The sequence below is a fragment of the Bombyx mori genome, chromosome 26 (assembly GCF_030269925.1).
Source record: "Bombyx mori chromosome 26, ASM3026992v2".
Lineage (NCBI taxonomy): Eukaryota > Metazoa > Arthropoda > Insecta > Lepidoptera > Bombycidae > Bombyx > Bombyx mori.
In genome coordinates this window covers 11,172,130-11,188,853 of record NC_085132.1, presented here as the reverse complement: position 1 = coordinate 11,188,853, position 16,724 = coordinate 11,172,130, and the positions used below count along the sequence as shown (strand labels likewise).

Sequence of the window (16,724 nt, the reverse complement as noted above, 5' to 3'; positions counted from 1 at the left end):
CAAATGAGAGCTCTCCCGATCTCTGCCTTATATTGTAGACAGGACTGCGAGTCGAAACTTTACGGTGTAGGCTGATTGACTAATTTTGATACTTTATTCTTAAAGTTTTAAGTTAATGCTATAAGCAATATATTATAAGGTTGTTTGATTTTTTAGAAAAAGGCAATCATATTACAGAAAGTAAGCAATATTAGATATGTACTGAATAAATTTTGATTAGTATCTACGAAAATGGAACATGATGTAACAAAAACTTTATATTAGAAATATTAATAGGAGTTACGCTTATTTGTCAGTATGTTTACTTTAACCAGCTCATATTCCTCTTCTTTGCGTCGATAATCCTCAACGCTGAGGGTCGTGGCCTCCTCATATTAAATAACTTCAAGTTAAAAATTCCTTAAGGTTTATGTGTCGAAGCATATATCGGATAAGACATCAAATGTCTAGCTTATACAAAGTTACCGTCAGGATCAGGAGGAGAATTTGCAACCCCTGTAGCAACCTATAAACATCAGTAACCATTACACAATCGAGGCAATAAACTTAAAATATATATTTTATCTTGTTTATTAGTGCTAATGTATGCTAAGAAATCGTCAGGCTATTTAAAATTAATATTATAACTGCATAAGAAGTATGTAAATCAGATTCAAATACCAAAATGGTATTTTTTAAAATAAATGTACATTATTTTATTTTGGATATATTATGTGGATCGTATAATGAAATCAGTTTCAAAAAATACAACACAAAATCTTTAAGGTAAGCTAAAATGCCGAAGGTATCAAGTTTAGTTAGTCGAAGTATAACACTAATAGTTTATTCATACAGCTTAGTCACACTACACGTGTAAAACACATTGGAATATGTTAGTTTGGATGTCGATCTTAAGTTTTTCTTACATTTTTTTTCATTGATAAATTTTAGTAGCGAATGGTTTAGAAAATATGGGTATTTCAATAGTTTTGTTGACAAAATATATTGCAGAGATTACAAGCTACGAGACAATTACGAATTTTAATGTAATAAAACAGCAATGAGGCCTGGGATGAATCAATAAATCCGTGTTTGCTACTTGGCAATCTTACCCCACAAATAGGTTTTTAATTTTATTTCATAAAAGGAACTCGTAATGCTCTTATTAGTTTTGATTGACAATAGCGTATAATATCTTGATAGCATTCATTCAATTAGTGAAAATATACTTTTAAATACATAGGACCGAAAGCCGTGAATCAAGAGGCTAAGGAAACTAGGCTTATGTGGTGTCGAAACAAAACAATTGCCAATAATTAGAAAGTTGTTGACGAAACTTGTTGTATGACGCGTCCTCTACAGAATTTTTGCATCCTTGCCAATATGAGCGTGCCGTGAAAACAAAAGAAATCGTATAAATATGAAATAAATAATAGGTACGAATTATTATTGTCCATTTCCACTGATTTTTAAAACTTTTTTTTTTAATTTCTTAGCTGGATGGGTGAGTTCACAGCCCCCCTGGTTTTAAGTGGTTACTGGAGCCCACAGACATCTAAAACGTAAATGCGCCACCCACCTTGAGATATAAGTTCTAAGGTCTCAAGTATAGTTACAACGGCTGCCAACCCTTCAAACCGAAACGCATTACTGCTTCACGGCAGAAATAGGCAGGGCGGTGGTACCTACCCGTGCGGACTCACAAGAGGTCCTAGTAAAAAAAAAAACTACTGAAATCCTATTTTTAAATGGTCTGTTTTGTAACATTAGTCTTGAAGTCTTAAAAGTTTCATTCTACAAATGCGGCCAGTATTTTTGTCTGATGCTCGCATTAACAAAATATGTGGTAGTTGATGTTTTAGAATATATAGGTGACATCTAAGTTTTATAATGTCGAAAGATTTCTGGGATTGTAAACAAATGATAGTTAAGTTCCATACCCTGGCCTTCAACGCGGGCCTTACTCAAGGTACTGACGACCTGAACTGAGGTCAAGGCCACTTTCTCCAGAGAGACCAGCTCCCGAATATCTTGGTCATCGAACCCTTGCTTTCTATTGGGCCTCGCGCTCCGTAAATAGGTGAAGTGTGAAAGTTTCTACCGTCTACAAAAAAAGCTTAGGGTATTTTTTTGTGTTACGTTCTTGAGAATCGATTTCCAAGAACTTTCGTAGTAATATATAATATACGTGATTGGAAATGTACTAACAGTTTGATTGTATTATTTGATATTCCACGTTTACGATCAATTGAAAATTAAAGTATTTGGATGTAAAATTTGGCTCATACCCGATCCTGTAGACCCAATGGTAAATAGTCGTTGTCGCCCAAAACACGTCATTACGGATCCTCCCGATCCATTAACGGTGTTTTTAGGTACCACAAGCACCGGTCACGTCCTCGTCGAACCCGTCACTTGCGACGAAGGGCTCGACGAGTGAATTAGCCCATAGACACAGCTCACTGAGTTTCTCGCCGGATCTTCTCAGTGGGCCGCGTTTCCGATCTGGTAGTAGATTCTGCGAAGCACTGCTCTTGCTAGGGCCAGTGTTAGCAACCCTTCCGGTTTGAGCCCCCTGAGCTCACCTACATCTTAGGGTGAAGCTGAAATAGCGTCTCAAGGCTATCAGCATAGGTAGGAAAAAAAAAGTTACAACTACATTTAATTGTTTTTCAACAAGTCCATAACTCCTAGAGCCAATATAAATTATAATATGAATGTTCCCATACCTATACTCTGATATCGCTTTTCTTAGACGTAATTTTTGGCAAATACATCGTCCTAGAAAAAAAAACCCTCTGGGACGGTGTTTGAAGGATAGTTTCAACGATGGCAACCTTGGTGGTTATAACCCCGACAATGCTGATGTCCGTGACCGACTGTGGCTTTAGGTAGACCTGAATTTCATTTGCATCCATGCCTAAGAAAAAAGGCCTAGATTGAGCAAATAAAAATGGTTTTAAAAAGTTATAACATAGTATCCGCATCTATACTGTTTCTAGGGGCGCTTAAAATGTATTTTGCGTTTCTGTCCAACCCACTTTCAGAGTACCGGTCATGAAGATTGACTGGTCGTACGCAGTTTGGTCGCAGTCAAGGTTGTTTGATTGAACTTGCTAGCGTACTTTCTCTTTGTACCAAACGCAGTACACACTAAAGCAACAGATAAATTATTATTAGTATATTTGCTATGAGTTCGTAAATTCAGCGCGAGGGTATGTCGTGTGGTTCTCGTTCGTAAAGTCACAGCTTGAAGTCTAGGTAAATAAAGTTGTCGGAGAAACCACAATTATTAACACCATTCATTCGTCATCGACCATCGTCAGAGACCTCAAGGGGACGAATAGGGTGATCGGGCTTAGTAGACGACACGTATGACAGTTCTTAGGACGGAAGCACCGCTCTTCAGGAAGGCTGGTTGGTAACTGTGGTGGCGTCTACACGCCTCTATCGGCTAGGCTCTGTCGTAACGCACGAAGTTAGCCCAGTGCCGACGATACCGCAATCGTGCTGCCATATCTCGGGAATCGTGCTGCCTTTCGTTTAGCTACCAAACTAATGACCGTCTCAGGCTTCGTTTAGCCACCAAGCTAATGACTGTGTCCGACACAGTTTTTCTCTTTTCCGAAACATGAAATATGTAATGGGAATTAATATGACACGTAGTCCCCACGACGTCATCCGGTGTGTTTCTTCTGAATTATCTCGTGTAAGACCAAGGTAACAGCTGTATAGTACAATATTATTCACTTAAATCTGAAGTCTCAGGGTAGCTGCCGTTATTTGATTTGCTTAAGTCCTGCTGGCTAGGGAGCCGTGAACTGTGTAAAGTATGAACTACCAGACAAGGTTTTAAAAAGTTCTAAGTAGCAGTATCACACCTATGACTTTGACTATATTTACCGGTGGTAGGACGTGTTGTTAGTCCGCACGGGTAGATATTCCGCCTATTTCTGCCGTGAAGAAGTAATGCGTTTCGGTTTGAAGGGTGGGGCAGCCGTTGTAACTATACTGAGAGCTTAGAACTTATATCTCAAGGTAGGTGGCGGCATATACGTTCTAGATGTCTATGGGCTCCGGTAACCACTTAACACCAGATGAGCCGTGAGCTCGTCCACCTATGTAAGCAAAAAGAAACCAGTACCACAGACCAGTCACCGTTGGGTATTCCGTATATTCGTTGCCCTTGAAAGCATTTTAGTAATGACGGTTTATCTCAACATTTTTCTTATACTGCACAATTCCATTGATGTACGTATTGTGTGTGGTTACACAACATACTGGTTTAGAGGCTGACATACATACGATTATGTAATAAATAAATTGTTATTTTATTCTTGGAGCTTACTGTTGAGGCATGCAGCTTAGAGATCACAAGAATTTTTGAAAGGACCGGTGGTTTGATGAGGCATTAATGTTGCGATGGGCTCCAGTGACCACTGAATACCATGAGGGCCGCAAGCTCGTCCACAAATGAACACAATAAATAAATAAATTGACAGATGAGCTCAAAGGCCACCTGATGTTAAGTGATTACCGGGCCAAAAAACCAAAGTATTTCCTTCATTGATAAGTAATACAACTAAATTTATAATTACAATACTGATAAAGTAAAGCAAGCAAATATTGAAAGTAGAAAACTATAGAGGCATGACAGCAGGATTAATCTGGAGAAGAATTGCTAAAGGTAATAACAAAAGATATCGTTGGAAAAAACCACTCTCAAAAGAAACAGTAAAATAAGGGACATCTTGTAGAACTTTACGTATTGTTTATAATGACTATTTCGGGAACTAAATGCTAATGATAAATAAATACATAAAAAAGGTTAGTGTTTGTAAACCTCTAAACAGTTATTTATACAAATACATTTTTATACATACTTTTCAATAAACCAATGATCACCCCATGAAACATATTATTTTCCTTAGTTCCAATACTGATTTGGAAAAAAACAGACTCTAAAATATTTTTATTACAAATATAAATATATATAGAAGAGATACACAATACCTAATTGTTTTGTCTTTGGCCAATGATTTTATATGTATACATAAAATACTTCAACTCTTTTTTTGACGAGACCATTTGATTCTACAAAACAAAAGAATAATGTGCAGAATAAATCATTGCCACTGACAGTAAAACTTCAAATAGTGAAAAATGTAAAAACCAAATCTCAAATTCAAGCAACAGAATGACCTAAACACAATTACCGAAGAATACAAAACACACATCACACAATGGGGAAGAAAAAAAGAAGAATATTTCCGAAGAAGAAGAAGTCGGTGTTCCGAAGACCCCGTCCAATGAGAAGAAAGATGGTCTTGAAACACCGAAGGATGAAAGCATTTTTCAACAATCATAATCCTACCGATTACATAACGAAGGGTGTTAGAAAAATGATAGGAAGAATTTACAGTGTATCAGACCGAGTCAGAGATAAAATCGCCGAAAGCACTATGGCTTTGGATAATCCTTTTAGTATACGCTTTTATGAAGACCGATGTACAGTGCAATAGAAAAATTCATCAAAATAGCCTGAACTATGAGCTGTTTGCCAGATTACCTCCGTAATACTTAAAGCTCCAAGATTATCAGTGAAGTCGTCAGATTTTGAGCATTACGAGGAGGAAATAGTTATTTGAAAAATTTCCGTTACTTTTATGGAATAAAAGAAAAGAAAAATAGTCAATCTGGGTGATTAATAAAAACTGTCAGTCTTCTGAAAATTACTTCTGTTGAGTTAGCGGGCTTACATCAGGAGGAGTAAGTAGTTTATGATCCCCATAAAGCCATATTTTAACTAAACTATAATAATGTCGTTCATTTGAGGCTCCTATAATGTGTCAAATGTTTCTGAAAATGGAATTACTCAGGAGGCGTCGTATTGTCCACTGCCACTAGGTGTTATAATATTGTAAAGCACAAGCAGATTGAAGACCACAACGCAAGAACACAGAAAAGTGATTAGTTTATTAATAAATTGATTGGGGAACTAGATTAAAACTTGTACAATAATATGATGTATTTATTAACAGCCTTTATTTACAATAGTCACAGTGCATCAAGCTTCAAACATTAACATTGTAGATTAGGATACAGTTGTAGATATGCCCCGGAAATATTACGTCCATTGGCACATACGATCAGTATCTGAAATGGGAAAACGATGGAGGGCAACTCTTGCTAGTGCTGCGTACCCAACGATCTCTTGAAATGTTCTGTAGATGAGCGTAGTGGCACCAGATGTAAAGAATGCACTGCGCTCAGTCGGCTGATAGAGTATTAACGTCAGGCCAATCTGTAGCCCTGGTATTGACTATGTTCATAGTCGCTTTTCGCATATTTTTGCTGCCCTTGTAGGTAGACCAGCTTAGCGCCCCCCTGATGGTAAATGTTTGCCGGCACTCACGGATATCAGCAATACCAGGGACAGAGACAAGCCACTGCCCGCAGCAAAGTTTTTCGTCTAGTAACTTGGGTTCACATGTATGTACATGCTTCCTTATTTAACTGGCATCCTTAAAGAGAATCTAGTTGTTGATAAGTATTACAAAATTATTTTATAAAAGCAATATATTTGTAAACATACAAATCGAGATGTTTTGGAGAAAAATACCTAAAGAACTGAAGCTCTACAAAATTTTTGTATCTTAAAGTGATTTATTAAACTAAAGTATTTAAATACTCAACGCGTTTACAATTTGAAATTATAGAAATGTTCTTATTTTTATTTACACTAACATATTAACACAAAAAATGCAGTGAATGCAGTAGCAAATTCGTCATCCGCCTTTACAATAATGGTACAGTCTTTTTTTATAGGTATATTTTTTTTGCTCAATTTTTTTTATTTTGGCTTTAAAAAAAAATTATTATTATAAATAACATAGTTAATATAAAAGTACACTTACTGTTTAATCTGGCGTTTACTATTTTAATTTTTTTATGACGTCACGAACGTGGTAGGACGTCTTTTGAGTCCGCACGGGTACCACCGCCCTGCCTATTTCTGCCGTGAAGCAGTAATGCGTTTCGGTTTGAAGGGCGGAGCAGCCGTTATACTTTTTTCATATTTTATTGCTTAGATGGGTGAACGAGCTCACAGCCCACCTGGTGTTAAGTGGTTACTGGAGCCCATAGACATTTACAACGTAAATGCGCCATTCACGTTGAGATACAAAGGCAATAAAAAAAAAAGATAAAAGTCCTAAGGTTTCAAGTATAGTTACAACGGCTGTGCTACTGTTAAAAGTGAGACCTTACAACTCGTCTCAAGGCGGGTGGCAGCATTTACGTTGTAGACGTCTATGGGCTCCGCTAACCACCTACCATCAGGTGGGCCGTGAACTCGTCCACCCATCTAAGCAATAAAAATAAAAAAAAGACCTCGATCACGAACACTAAAATATTCAAATATAATAAAATGTTTATTGTAAAATAGTAATGTGTCTGCGACTCGCGAAGTCCGAAGGAACCACAATTTCAAGTGATGTTATCTCGCGGTGCATTGAGGGGTGCAAGATCCCCCCTCCTGTAATGTTCGTCGTAGTAGACATGGTCTTCGGTCTTGGTGGGCACTTGAATGATTTCCACTTGCGTTTTCGTATCGTCCTTTCGATTTTGGTAGGCGTGCGAGTTTTCAAACATCCCTTTCAAACTTAGAACTGATGCCATGACGGTTGAGAAGAAGCCCATCATGAGACCTGAGGGAAAGAGAAATCTGTTGTGGAAAGTAAAATGGTAGGACATTCTTAATAAGCTGGATCGAAGGCAAATCGTCTTGATTTCATACGTTAGAGATAAAATAAAAAAGCCTTTTATTTCACCCCTAAAAAATAACTAATACATTTTACTTAATCTGTTTTTTTTTTATAAATTATTACTATTATATTATTTTTATTGAATTAGTTTGAATTGATTTGTTTTAGGTTTAGATTAGAGTGTACCTCTCTGTTTGAGGGTAAAGATCTCCTCCAAAGATACCCAATAGTCTCTATCTGTGGCCTTTTCCATCCACAGGCATGCATACAAAGGCAATAAAAAAAAAAAAAAAGTTACGAGCCGTCCCTTCGATGTTGTTAACCCATCTGCTTCTAGGTCTTCCTCTTTTTCTATTTCCCCGAAGGTCTGGCCATGACGTCAACCGAGAAGTCCATCTATCGTCACTCATTTTTGCCACTTGACACGTCACAGATGTAACGGTCATTTTTAATTTTATTAAGTCTGTTTTTCTACAGCAAATACTGAACTACAAGTGTATAAATTATTTGTTTTTCACATATATTTTTTTTAATTGAACTATCAATGACTAAAGAATATATGTATGTTTCTAAACTGTAAATGCCCATGGATACTGACCTTCGCTGACCTTAAGTTAAACAAAGTATAGCCACGGTTAAATTAGACGGTGCCTTGGCTTTGCTGGGGAAATTTTGAAACTTACGAGTACTATTAGTCACATAAGATTCCTTTTTTCATAGCCCATGTAGGCAGACGAGCATACGGCCCGCCTGATGGTGAGTGGTTGCGTCGCCCATGGACTTCAACAATACCAGGGGCAGAGCCAAGCCGCAGCCTACCGAAACTTTTTATATTAAACTAATTAACTGACTCCCTCCCTTGCAAAGTAATCGACGTAAGTGGTCAATTTTCTTTACCTTTAGCAGATACGAATGCCAAAGCTTTCAACGCTATGGGTATTAAAAGACTCTTCGCCGCCAACAACCCCAAAATTACCGGCATCACATACTTTTTGTGCATCTTATACTTTCCCCTCTTTCTATTCCTTTTTCCTTTCTTCAAAACTTTGAATACGCATTTCTTTCCTTTGCCGCGTCTTTTACGTTTATGTTCTTTTGTTTTTTCTTTTTTTATCTTCTTGCTTGCATGCTTATCTTTTGTTAGTTCTTTTGGTGCATTTAAGTCTTCTGAAACTGTATAAGCTTTTAATTTTGTGTGTTGATAAAATAAATTGTTAAATGTACATGATTTAAAATTTATATGTTGTAAATTTGCGCTTGTAAGTACCGCTTATTAGCTTTCAGCTTTTCTGAAACTCATGAAATTGACGTAGCATGATCTGTGTTTATAAGATCACGTTGGGCAGTTGGATATTGTTATCAACATTGGCAACGGATTCTTTTTATTCCAAAGTGTGTAGTAATAATATTAGCATAGTTACAATACTGTAATATGACATACGGTTCAGTTCACATAAATACGTTGACAGCTTTGTATTATTGTGGCAGTTGTGGATCATGCAGACATGGTGCCACCCGCTTGTGCTACGAAAATGTAACGCATTGCAGTTTGAATTTTATTGCACCTGATTTTATGGTTGAAATTTTTGACGTCAAAAGGTTTTAGGCTTTGTATTGTTTGAAATGTCTTTAATTCTACACTATTTATGTATATCGCAAACTTATATGGCTTGTCATTTGGACAGGCAAGATTATTGTTGTTAGAATGTAATTGAGGTTTTGTCTTCATCGATGATATTTATAACGTATTCGGAAATAAATTATATCCCTAGTCAATGTTAGTATTTGACTAATCTGAACCGCTCTTAAGGTAGCGCAGGCAAAATCGTGTGCAGAAGCATATTAGACCACTGATAGTAATGAAGAACTATCCGTCAACTGGGAGATATTGTATATGTAAGTTATTACGAGTTATATTAATTTAAATTCTAAGTCTAGAGTAGGATGGGACTTAATAAAACTCCTTACCTTGAAGCGATCTTGGAGCAAATTTGCCTTGTGTGAATAGCCAGCTATAAGGGTCCGTGACATTAAATCTGTTTGCGTAGTCATCTTGATTTTTCGGAGCGAATTCAAATATAGTTTCAGTTTTAACAATACTGTAATTGTTGTTGTCCAATATCAGGCCTCGGGAGACTGGCAGCATTTTGGTGATGTTACAAGCATCACTTTCCTGAATTATGGAATTATGGAAGAATTATTTTAACGAATGTGTTAACCTTATAGTAAGTAGTTTTTCAGCAAAATCAAAGCACTTTCAAAATAAAGATAAGTTGAGACCTAGAATCTAAATTAGGAACTAGACCTAACCTAAATATGATCACATAAATACGTATGAGTTCTTGTGTATTTCAAACAACTGTAAAATGAACTTTAAATTGAATTTACTCACCAATAGTTACAGTATTGGATGTCCCATCAATACTTTTGGCTCTAGTCTTTCCACCGCTGTTTGAGTTAATACCGAACTCAAACTCCTAACGGTACTGAATGCAAAATGACATGTTTAACTTATACGACACTTTTATATGGAGAGAACGAGTTCAAAGTGCTCTATGAAGCGTTGAATGGCAGGCCGTAGTGACCATTTCATGCTAATTGCTCATAGCGGTCAATTAACCTGAGCCTAAAGAAAGTGGGGTTCAATTGATTGAGCATTTCCACTAATATTCTAATTTCACTTTCTTGAAATCGTCCTTGATAGAGTTTTTTAGAAAGGCCTAGGGGTAGAGGTCCCAAACGATGGTCGGACCAAATAGCGGAGGAACTGGGGATACCTGTCAGCGACGCACTCCACCAGGCTACAAAACGGGATCGATGGAGACAGCTGGTTGACGGAATCAGACGGAGTCACGATCCTCAGCAGTGAGGGACCAATCGAAAAGAGAGAGAGAGAGAGAGTTTTTTATCTTGCCTATATCCATACGAATATTATAAATGCTAAAGTTTGTTTCTTTGTTTGCTCTTTTGGCACATCGAAACCAAGCAATTGATTGACACGATTTTTTAGAGATAGCATAGTAAAAGAGGCTACCTTTTATACCTGAAAAACATCTCATTCTCACGGGGAAATACATTCCTTAAACACGCTGGCTAAACCGCGGGTAACAACTAGATTACTATAAAATTTAAATGTTTGTTATGAAGTATTTATATTTTAGCAATGCTGATACACTGAGAGTGAGTTTATTGAAAAAGTTCATGCATCATTGCAAAATGTGTTCTGTCCTATGCGGCTTAAAAATTAATGTACAAACCCAGTATGTGATATTCATATGCCAACTATGGAAAATGATATTGCGGCCGATCTCGTTGAAAGTGCTCACTACCGGTTATGGTATTTGGCCATATCTGAAAGTTCTATAGATAGGATGATACCACGCACCCTGGTTGACAGATGGTTATTGAAAATTCAATAGTATTTTATTGATATAGTAGGATGGCTTGTGTCAATAATTGTTGATTGATTTTCATTTTTATAGCTAAGAGAGTAACTTTACCTTTTTCGTCTCTTCAAAGGATTTGATTTTAACGTTGACAACCGTCCGCGTGAAGGAAAGACTGCTTGATGAAGATCCGTCTAAAGCGTAAGATCAGCTTACTTCAGCATTAGGACTTCGTAGCTAAGACATTTTGAAGCGATTGTATGCGTTGGGAATGAAGTCGTCGTGGCCTAAAGGATAAGACGTCCGGTGCATTCGTATATAGCGATGCAACGGTGTTCGAATCCCGCAAGCGGATACAAATTTTTCTAATGAAATACGTACTTAACAATAGTTCACGATTGACTTCCACGGTGAACGAATAACATCGTGTAATAAAAAAAATCAAACCCGCAAAATTATAATTTGCGTAATTACTGGTGGTAGGACCTCTTGTGAGTCCGCACGGGTAGGTACCACCGCCCCGCCTATTTCTGCCGTGAAGCAGTAATGCGTTTCGGTTTGAAGGGTGGGGCAGCCGTTGTAACTATACTGAGACCTTAGAACTTATATCTCAAGGTGTGTGGCGCATTTACGTTGTAGATGTCTATGGGTTCCAGTAACCACTTAACACGAGGTGGGTTGTGAGCTCGTCCACACAACTAGGCGATAAAAAAAAAAACAAGGAACTTGAGTACCTTACGAAGCTAATATTCACGCTGCAAAGGTTATGTTGTGTATTTGGTGAGACCAGGCGGCGCTATTTATTACGAGCCATTAGAACCGAACGAAACAATCAATAGGGAATGGTATTTAACTCAATTAATGTGATTAATTCTTCGACAGATTCTCTGGCAAAGTTCAGCCAACGTTGCCAAAATCCGTGAAAATCTACTTAGAAACGCCCAAATAAGACGCCTACCCATCATATCTCCTATTGCGTTCATCCAATTATTGTTTATTCCGTTTGATGGCCAATAGTCTGTCTGACCAGCAGTTCTGCTCATAAAAACGCATTGAAGTCGTCACAGCCTAAAAGGTGCTGGATGCACTCATCTAAATAATTTAAAAAAACGTAATAAAGAATGGCTTAATTTATGGATAGCCTCAAAGGGCCTCAACATATTACATATTACAGGTTACTGTACTGTAATGTTATTTATTTGGAGGCCAAATTACTTAAGCAATTAGAGGCAGAAAAAAAATTCATCTTTTTAGATTCTTAAAGTTAAAGACTAATGCGTCAGAGAAATAAAAGGCAAAACAATAAAAGCATTCCCTTTATATTTTCTGATAATCTATCAATTCACTTCAGTGGTAACTTACTAATATCATTCTCATTAACTTACAATAAATAACTTACACTTAATGTACATATGAAATATGAAATCTAATATTTACAACAGCGCGAGCACCTAAATCTTAATAATTTTGAAGTTCAAACCACAAAACACGAATCGTTTTCAAAAAACAAAAGAGAACTAATTATCTGGATGTGACTTCAAAAACGAATCATTAAAGTGTGTCATAGTTTTTAAATTCGAAATTCACTCATCTTAAATTATGTATGGATGGCAACTCTGAGCGTCGACTTTGTTTATTACATTTTTAATAGTCTCCTTTCTGTAGGCCCATAACGGCTGCAAATAGAGCAAAGAAGAACCCGGCTAGCCCTGTAGCTCCTACCAGTAATACCAGACCACCGATCATGACCGGGACTAGAGCGAAATATTTCATCTTGTAAGCTAAGAGTAGTGGTAGCATGTATTTCTTCAATTTCTTCGTTTTTAGCTTTTTTTTCTTTTTGTTCTTTGATTTCAGTTCTGTATCTCCTTCTAAGCCTTCAGCTTCATATTCGCCGTCTTCGTCATCTTCTTCATCTTCATCCTCTTCAACGCCAAAGTAATCTAAAATAGAATTTTTTTTTAATTTTTTAATTACATTCTAGAGATATGTAGCAAAGCTGATAAAATCGGACTTTTTGGTAGCTGTATAGTAAAAAACCCAATAGTCTTTGAAAGTAGATACTCTCTGTTTTGCGGTTATGGCTTCAATACAACTGCAGTAATTCGTAAATGACATTTACACTACGAAAACCATATTTTTTTCACATCACAGCCCTTAGGCACGGATCAGCCCAATTATGTGATTTACTATCATCAGCCTATAGACATTCATTGCTGGTCTTTGGCTTTCCATTAGGTTCGCCAAAATCACCGGTTCTACGCTGTCCGGATCCAGGGGATTTTTTAATTGGCTTTGTAGGCATGCCAGCATACAGTCTACTTCATGAGAAATAGTCACCGTTGCCCGTAGTCATCAGCAGTGTCAGAGATACAGCCAAGCCGTTGCCTACTGCCAGATTCCCTCGACGTTCTACAACCGTCGACCTATTAGATGCTATTCTAGAGGCTTCAAGAAAAAAGCTGGAAGCAATTGTGTACGATTTGAAACAACAATACATATTTTAACTTTTCCATAATCAAGTAGAGATTTAAACTTGCGTTATCTAACAACTTTGCTCAATTTTATGTGATAGTGAAGAAACGTACCCACTTGTGAAAATATCATCTTCAGTCAATATCAGCTTTAAGCATAAAAAGTTGCTTGGAGGGTTGTTTTAATGTAATAAAGACTTATTTATGTCTCAAAATGAGTAGTCTATACTCCGGATTCGGTAGCTAATTCGAACCAAGGGTACCACGAGATTTTATACCTACTTCTTCGCCAAAAAAATTATCTTTTTTAAAACAATAAATCCATTATATCAATGTAAATTTCTGATTCTCATAATTGCGTACTCTCAGATAATCTTGAACGTAATAATTACGATATTAAAAAAATAACTTTGACAATAACAATAGCCACTCTACCGTGCATACTAATTGTATCAATTATTAGAAAGCAATACTATAATTAGATATATCATACATTGCGTGCTGGAGAAATAACAATCCAATCTTGATATATAGTACAAGTGTAATGGATAATCTCCAATCAGAAAATGTAACGAACTATCTTCAATGAAAGTACATAGTTGTAAAAACGGATAGCAATTTTTATACTTATAGTTCTTTGTCTATTCTACGCTTTTTAAACTTGATAGGAATTTTAATATGAAGGGAAATTATCCAAAAATTACAATGAAGTATTTGTTTAAATATACTCGTGACTAAAGCTGATACAGTTCGGTGGACACTTTGAAAGAAAAGTCTTACTTTTTCAATTAGTTTTCTTGTTTAAATTACAAAAAGCAACTGAAAACTGAAAGTGAAAACTGAAAGTCAGTGGAAGAAATGTTCTTTATATACAATATTGATAAGCCCACTAGTTCCAAAATGAATGTAATGATCCAAAATGAAAAAGGAAATGAATCCTGATTCGGATTTTGTATTCCATTAATTTATCAAAATAGTTCAATGAACATTCCAAAATGTAACTTGAAGAATTGACGACAAATAGTAGTCATCCAATTAATAACTATCTCATTGAAGGAAGCACTCGCTGACAACTTCCAAATAACCCTTAAGCCGTGACGATCTGATGATAGATATTTGAAACAGCGGAAAAGATTGGTAACATTCAGAATTCCGGTGAGAGTGGTAACGGAGGATAATGAGGGGGTTTGTAGAAATGTTTCCAGTCATTGACTTTGGATATTGTATTAAAGGTGATATGATTTTGAAACGGTAAAATAATGAACAACAGTTAATGCATGAGTAAGAGAAAAGTACTGTGGCAAAATAACAACGAAAATAATGTTAAAAAATCAGTCGTCCTTAACGCAATTATCAATGTCAGTACAGAGCCTATAGGTGAAAGTATTTTTGAACGTACTTCATATAACTATAAATTTCTGAAAAATTGATGGTACGACCCTATCTCTCATTCTCCATCTGGAGACCAAGTGGCCCTTTGAACCCCAATGTGCCATTTTGAAATAAAGTGTCTTGTTAAATTATGTTATAGGAATATGTAGTAAACTAGTCTTAAAAAGCCAAAAATACAGGTTTCAGGGAGTTCACGGTGTGCTCAATATGTCGTGAAAATCATTTAATTTCTATGAACAAATCATTATTTCAGTTTAAGTCTAGACATTACATGCTTAATGGGCCCCTCCCCCACAGCTGTCAAAAAATAAAAAATGTTTCAATTGAAAATTTAAATATTTTTTCTTGTAAACTACACAAACTCTTTAAGGGTAACGACGTCTAAGTCATATTCCCAAAGTAGCCCTATAATACTATTAAATAATGCCTAATAATTAACTAGCATGCGTTAAAGTTACTGACCCGAAATTGATCTCCTTGAAGCTGTAGGCTCCGAGAATCCTTCAGGTTTCTCGATAATCGGTTCTTCATTCACATCCAAAGATCTCTTCTGAAATTCCTCATTCCTTATCAAAGGTATCGTTTGGGGTTGGAAGGGCCCCCCAGATCCAAAGATACCATTGGAATTCCCACTTTTCTCTGTGGCAATCGGCACATAATCACCAGGGAAAAGTGCTTCAGATTTGTAATTCTTCATATTATCCTGTGAATAGTAGGCGTTCCTCTCAATTTGTGGTTCCTCCTTCTTTAGTGGTATAGCTCTGGGTCTGAAAGCGTATTTCCTGTTCTGAGTCTTCGGTCTGCTGTAGCTCGATGGTTGGATGACTATAGAAGCACTGGTCACGTTCACGACCGCCGATCCCGCACCATCCGACGCTCCGCTCATGGACCAAAGCTTGGTCAATCTGTTCTCATAATCGTTATCAGCGGTTGACATAACAATAAAACATAACACAAACTGCCACTGCAACTTGAACTCCATCTTGATAATGTCCACGTTAATTTGATTGAAATGGCTTCACTTTCAACATAAGTGCATCGACACGTTTATTGCACCATTTTTCTGCAAGCAGTCGCGCAAAACTGAATCACTATCGTTCGTTCGTGTTATATTTATACATGTAAGTATAAAGTTACATTTTCCCGGCTATTCACGGTCGGACGGTCCCCTTGGCTTCCTCAGCTGCGATTCCAATACACAAAAGCAGCCGAACTGGTGTGTCTTCGCGTGTTGTCGTCGCGGCCACCACGCGCCGCTTCTTCCGCTAATAGTTCCTTGATATTAATCCACTTTTCTCCTATAGATTGGGGGTAATTTGTCTCATAGTCAACGTCTCATTATACTTATTTTCATGTCATATTGTTTCTTATTGGACTGCTTGAATTTTGATGACGAGTCAAAATCAGATTCACCACCGAAATGTTTCTACAAAATATAAAAGATTTTTAAAAAGTTAGTTTCTTTGCCGTGATCTATCTTCGAGTGTACTTCGCCAAGAGTCAGGAAGGAAACTACGCGAGACACTTCAATCGTCCATCATCTGAGGCGATGCATTGAACCGCTACAAATAGGCGAGAGCAATCACTGGAACGGCGTTCATTACAAACTTGCCTGCTTTATTTCTAACATCTGTCACCATTGAATCAATGAAGACTTTAATAGAGGTATTTTTTGTTAATACGTACTAGACAACTAGGTTAAGCTATTAGGCTAAGTAAACAATGTA

The 16,724-nt window shown here is 36.9% G+C and overlaps 1 protein-coding gene across 1 annotated transcript; it reads right to left on the bottom strand.

Annotated features, from left to right (window-relative positions):
• Positions 1 to 12,775: 12,775 nt before the first annotated feature.
• Positions 12,776 to 15,979, bottom strand: LOC105841625 (uncharacterized). The gene is made up of 2 exons (XM_021347934.3): positions 15,460 to 15,979; positions 12,776 to 13,074 (listed from the first exon to the last, which is right to left on the bottom strand). Exons 1-2 carry the CDS (start codon positions 15,977 to 15,979, stop codon positions 12,776 to 12,778), a joined length of 819 nt encoding a protein of 272 aa, XP_021203609.2.
• Positions 15,980 to 16,724: the final 745 nt, after the last annotated feature.

What these genes read in the sequence shown, in the direction of transcription:
- LOC105841625 (XM_021347934.3), bottom strand. Translation starts at nt 15,979, where the DNA reads ATGGAGTTCAAGTTGCAGTGGCAGTTTGTGTTATGTTTTATTGTTATG. An exon ending in TTCAAGGAGATCAATTTCGG is followed by an intron (nt 13,075 to 15,459) that starts GTCAGTAACTTT and finishes ATTCTATTTTAG; the next exon opens with ATTACTTTGGCGTTGAAGAG.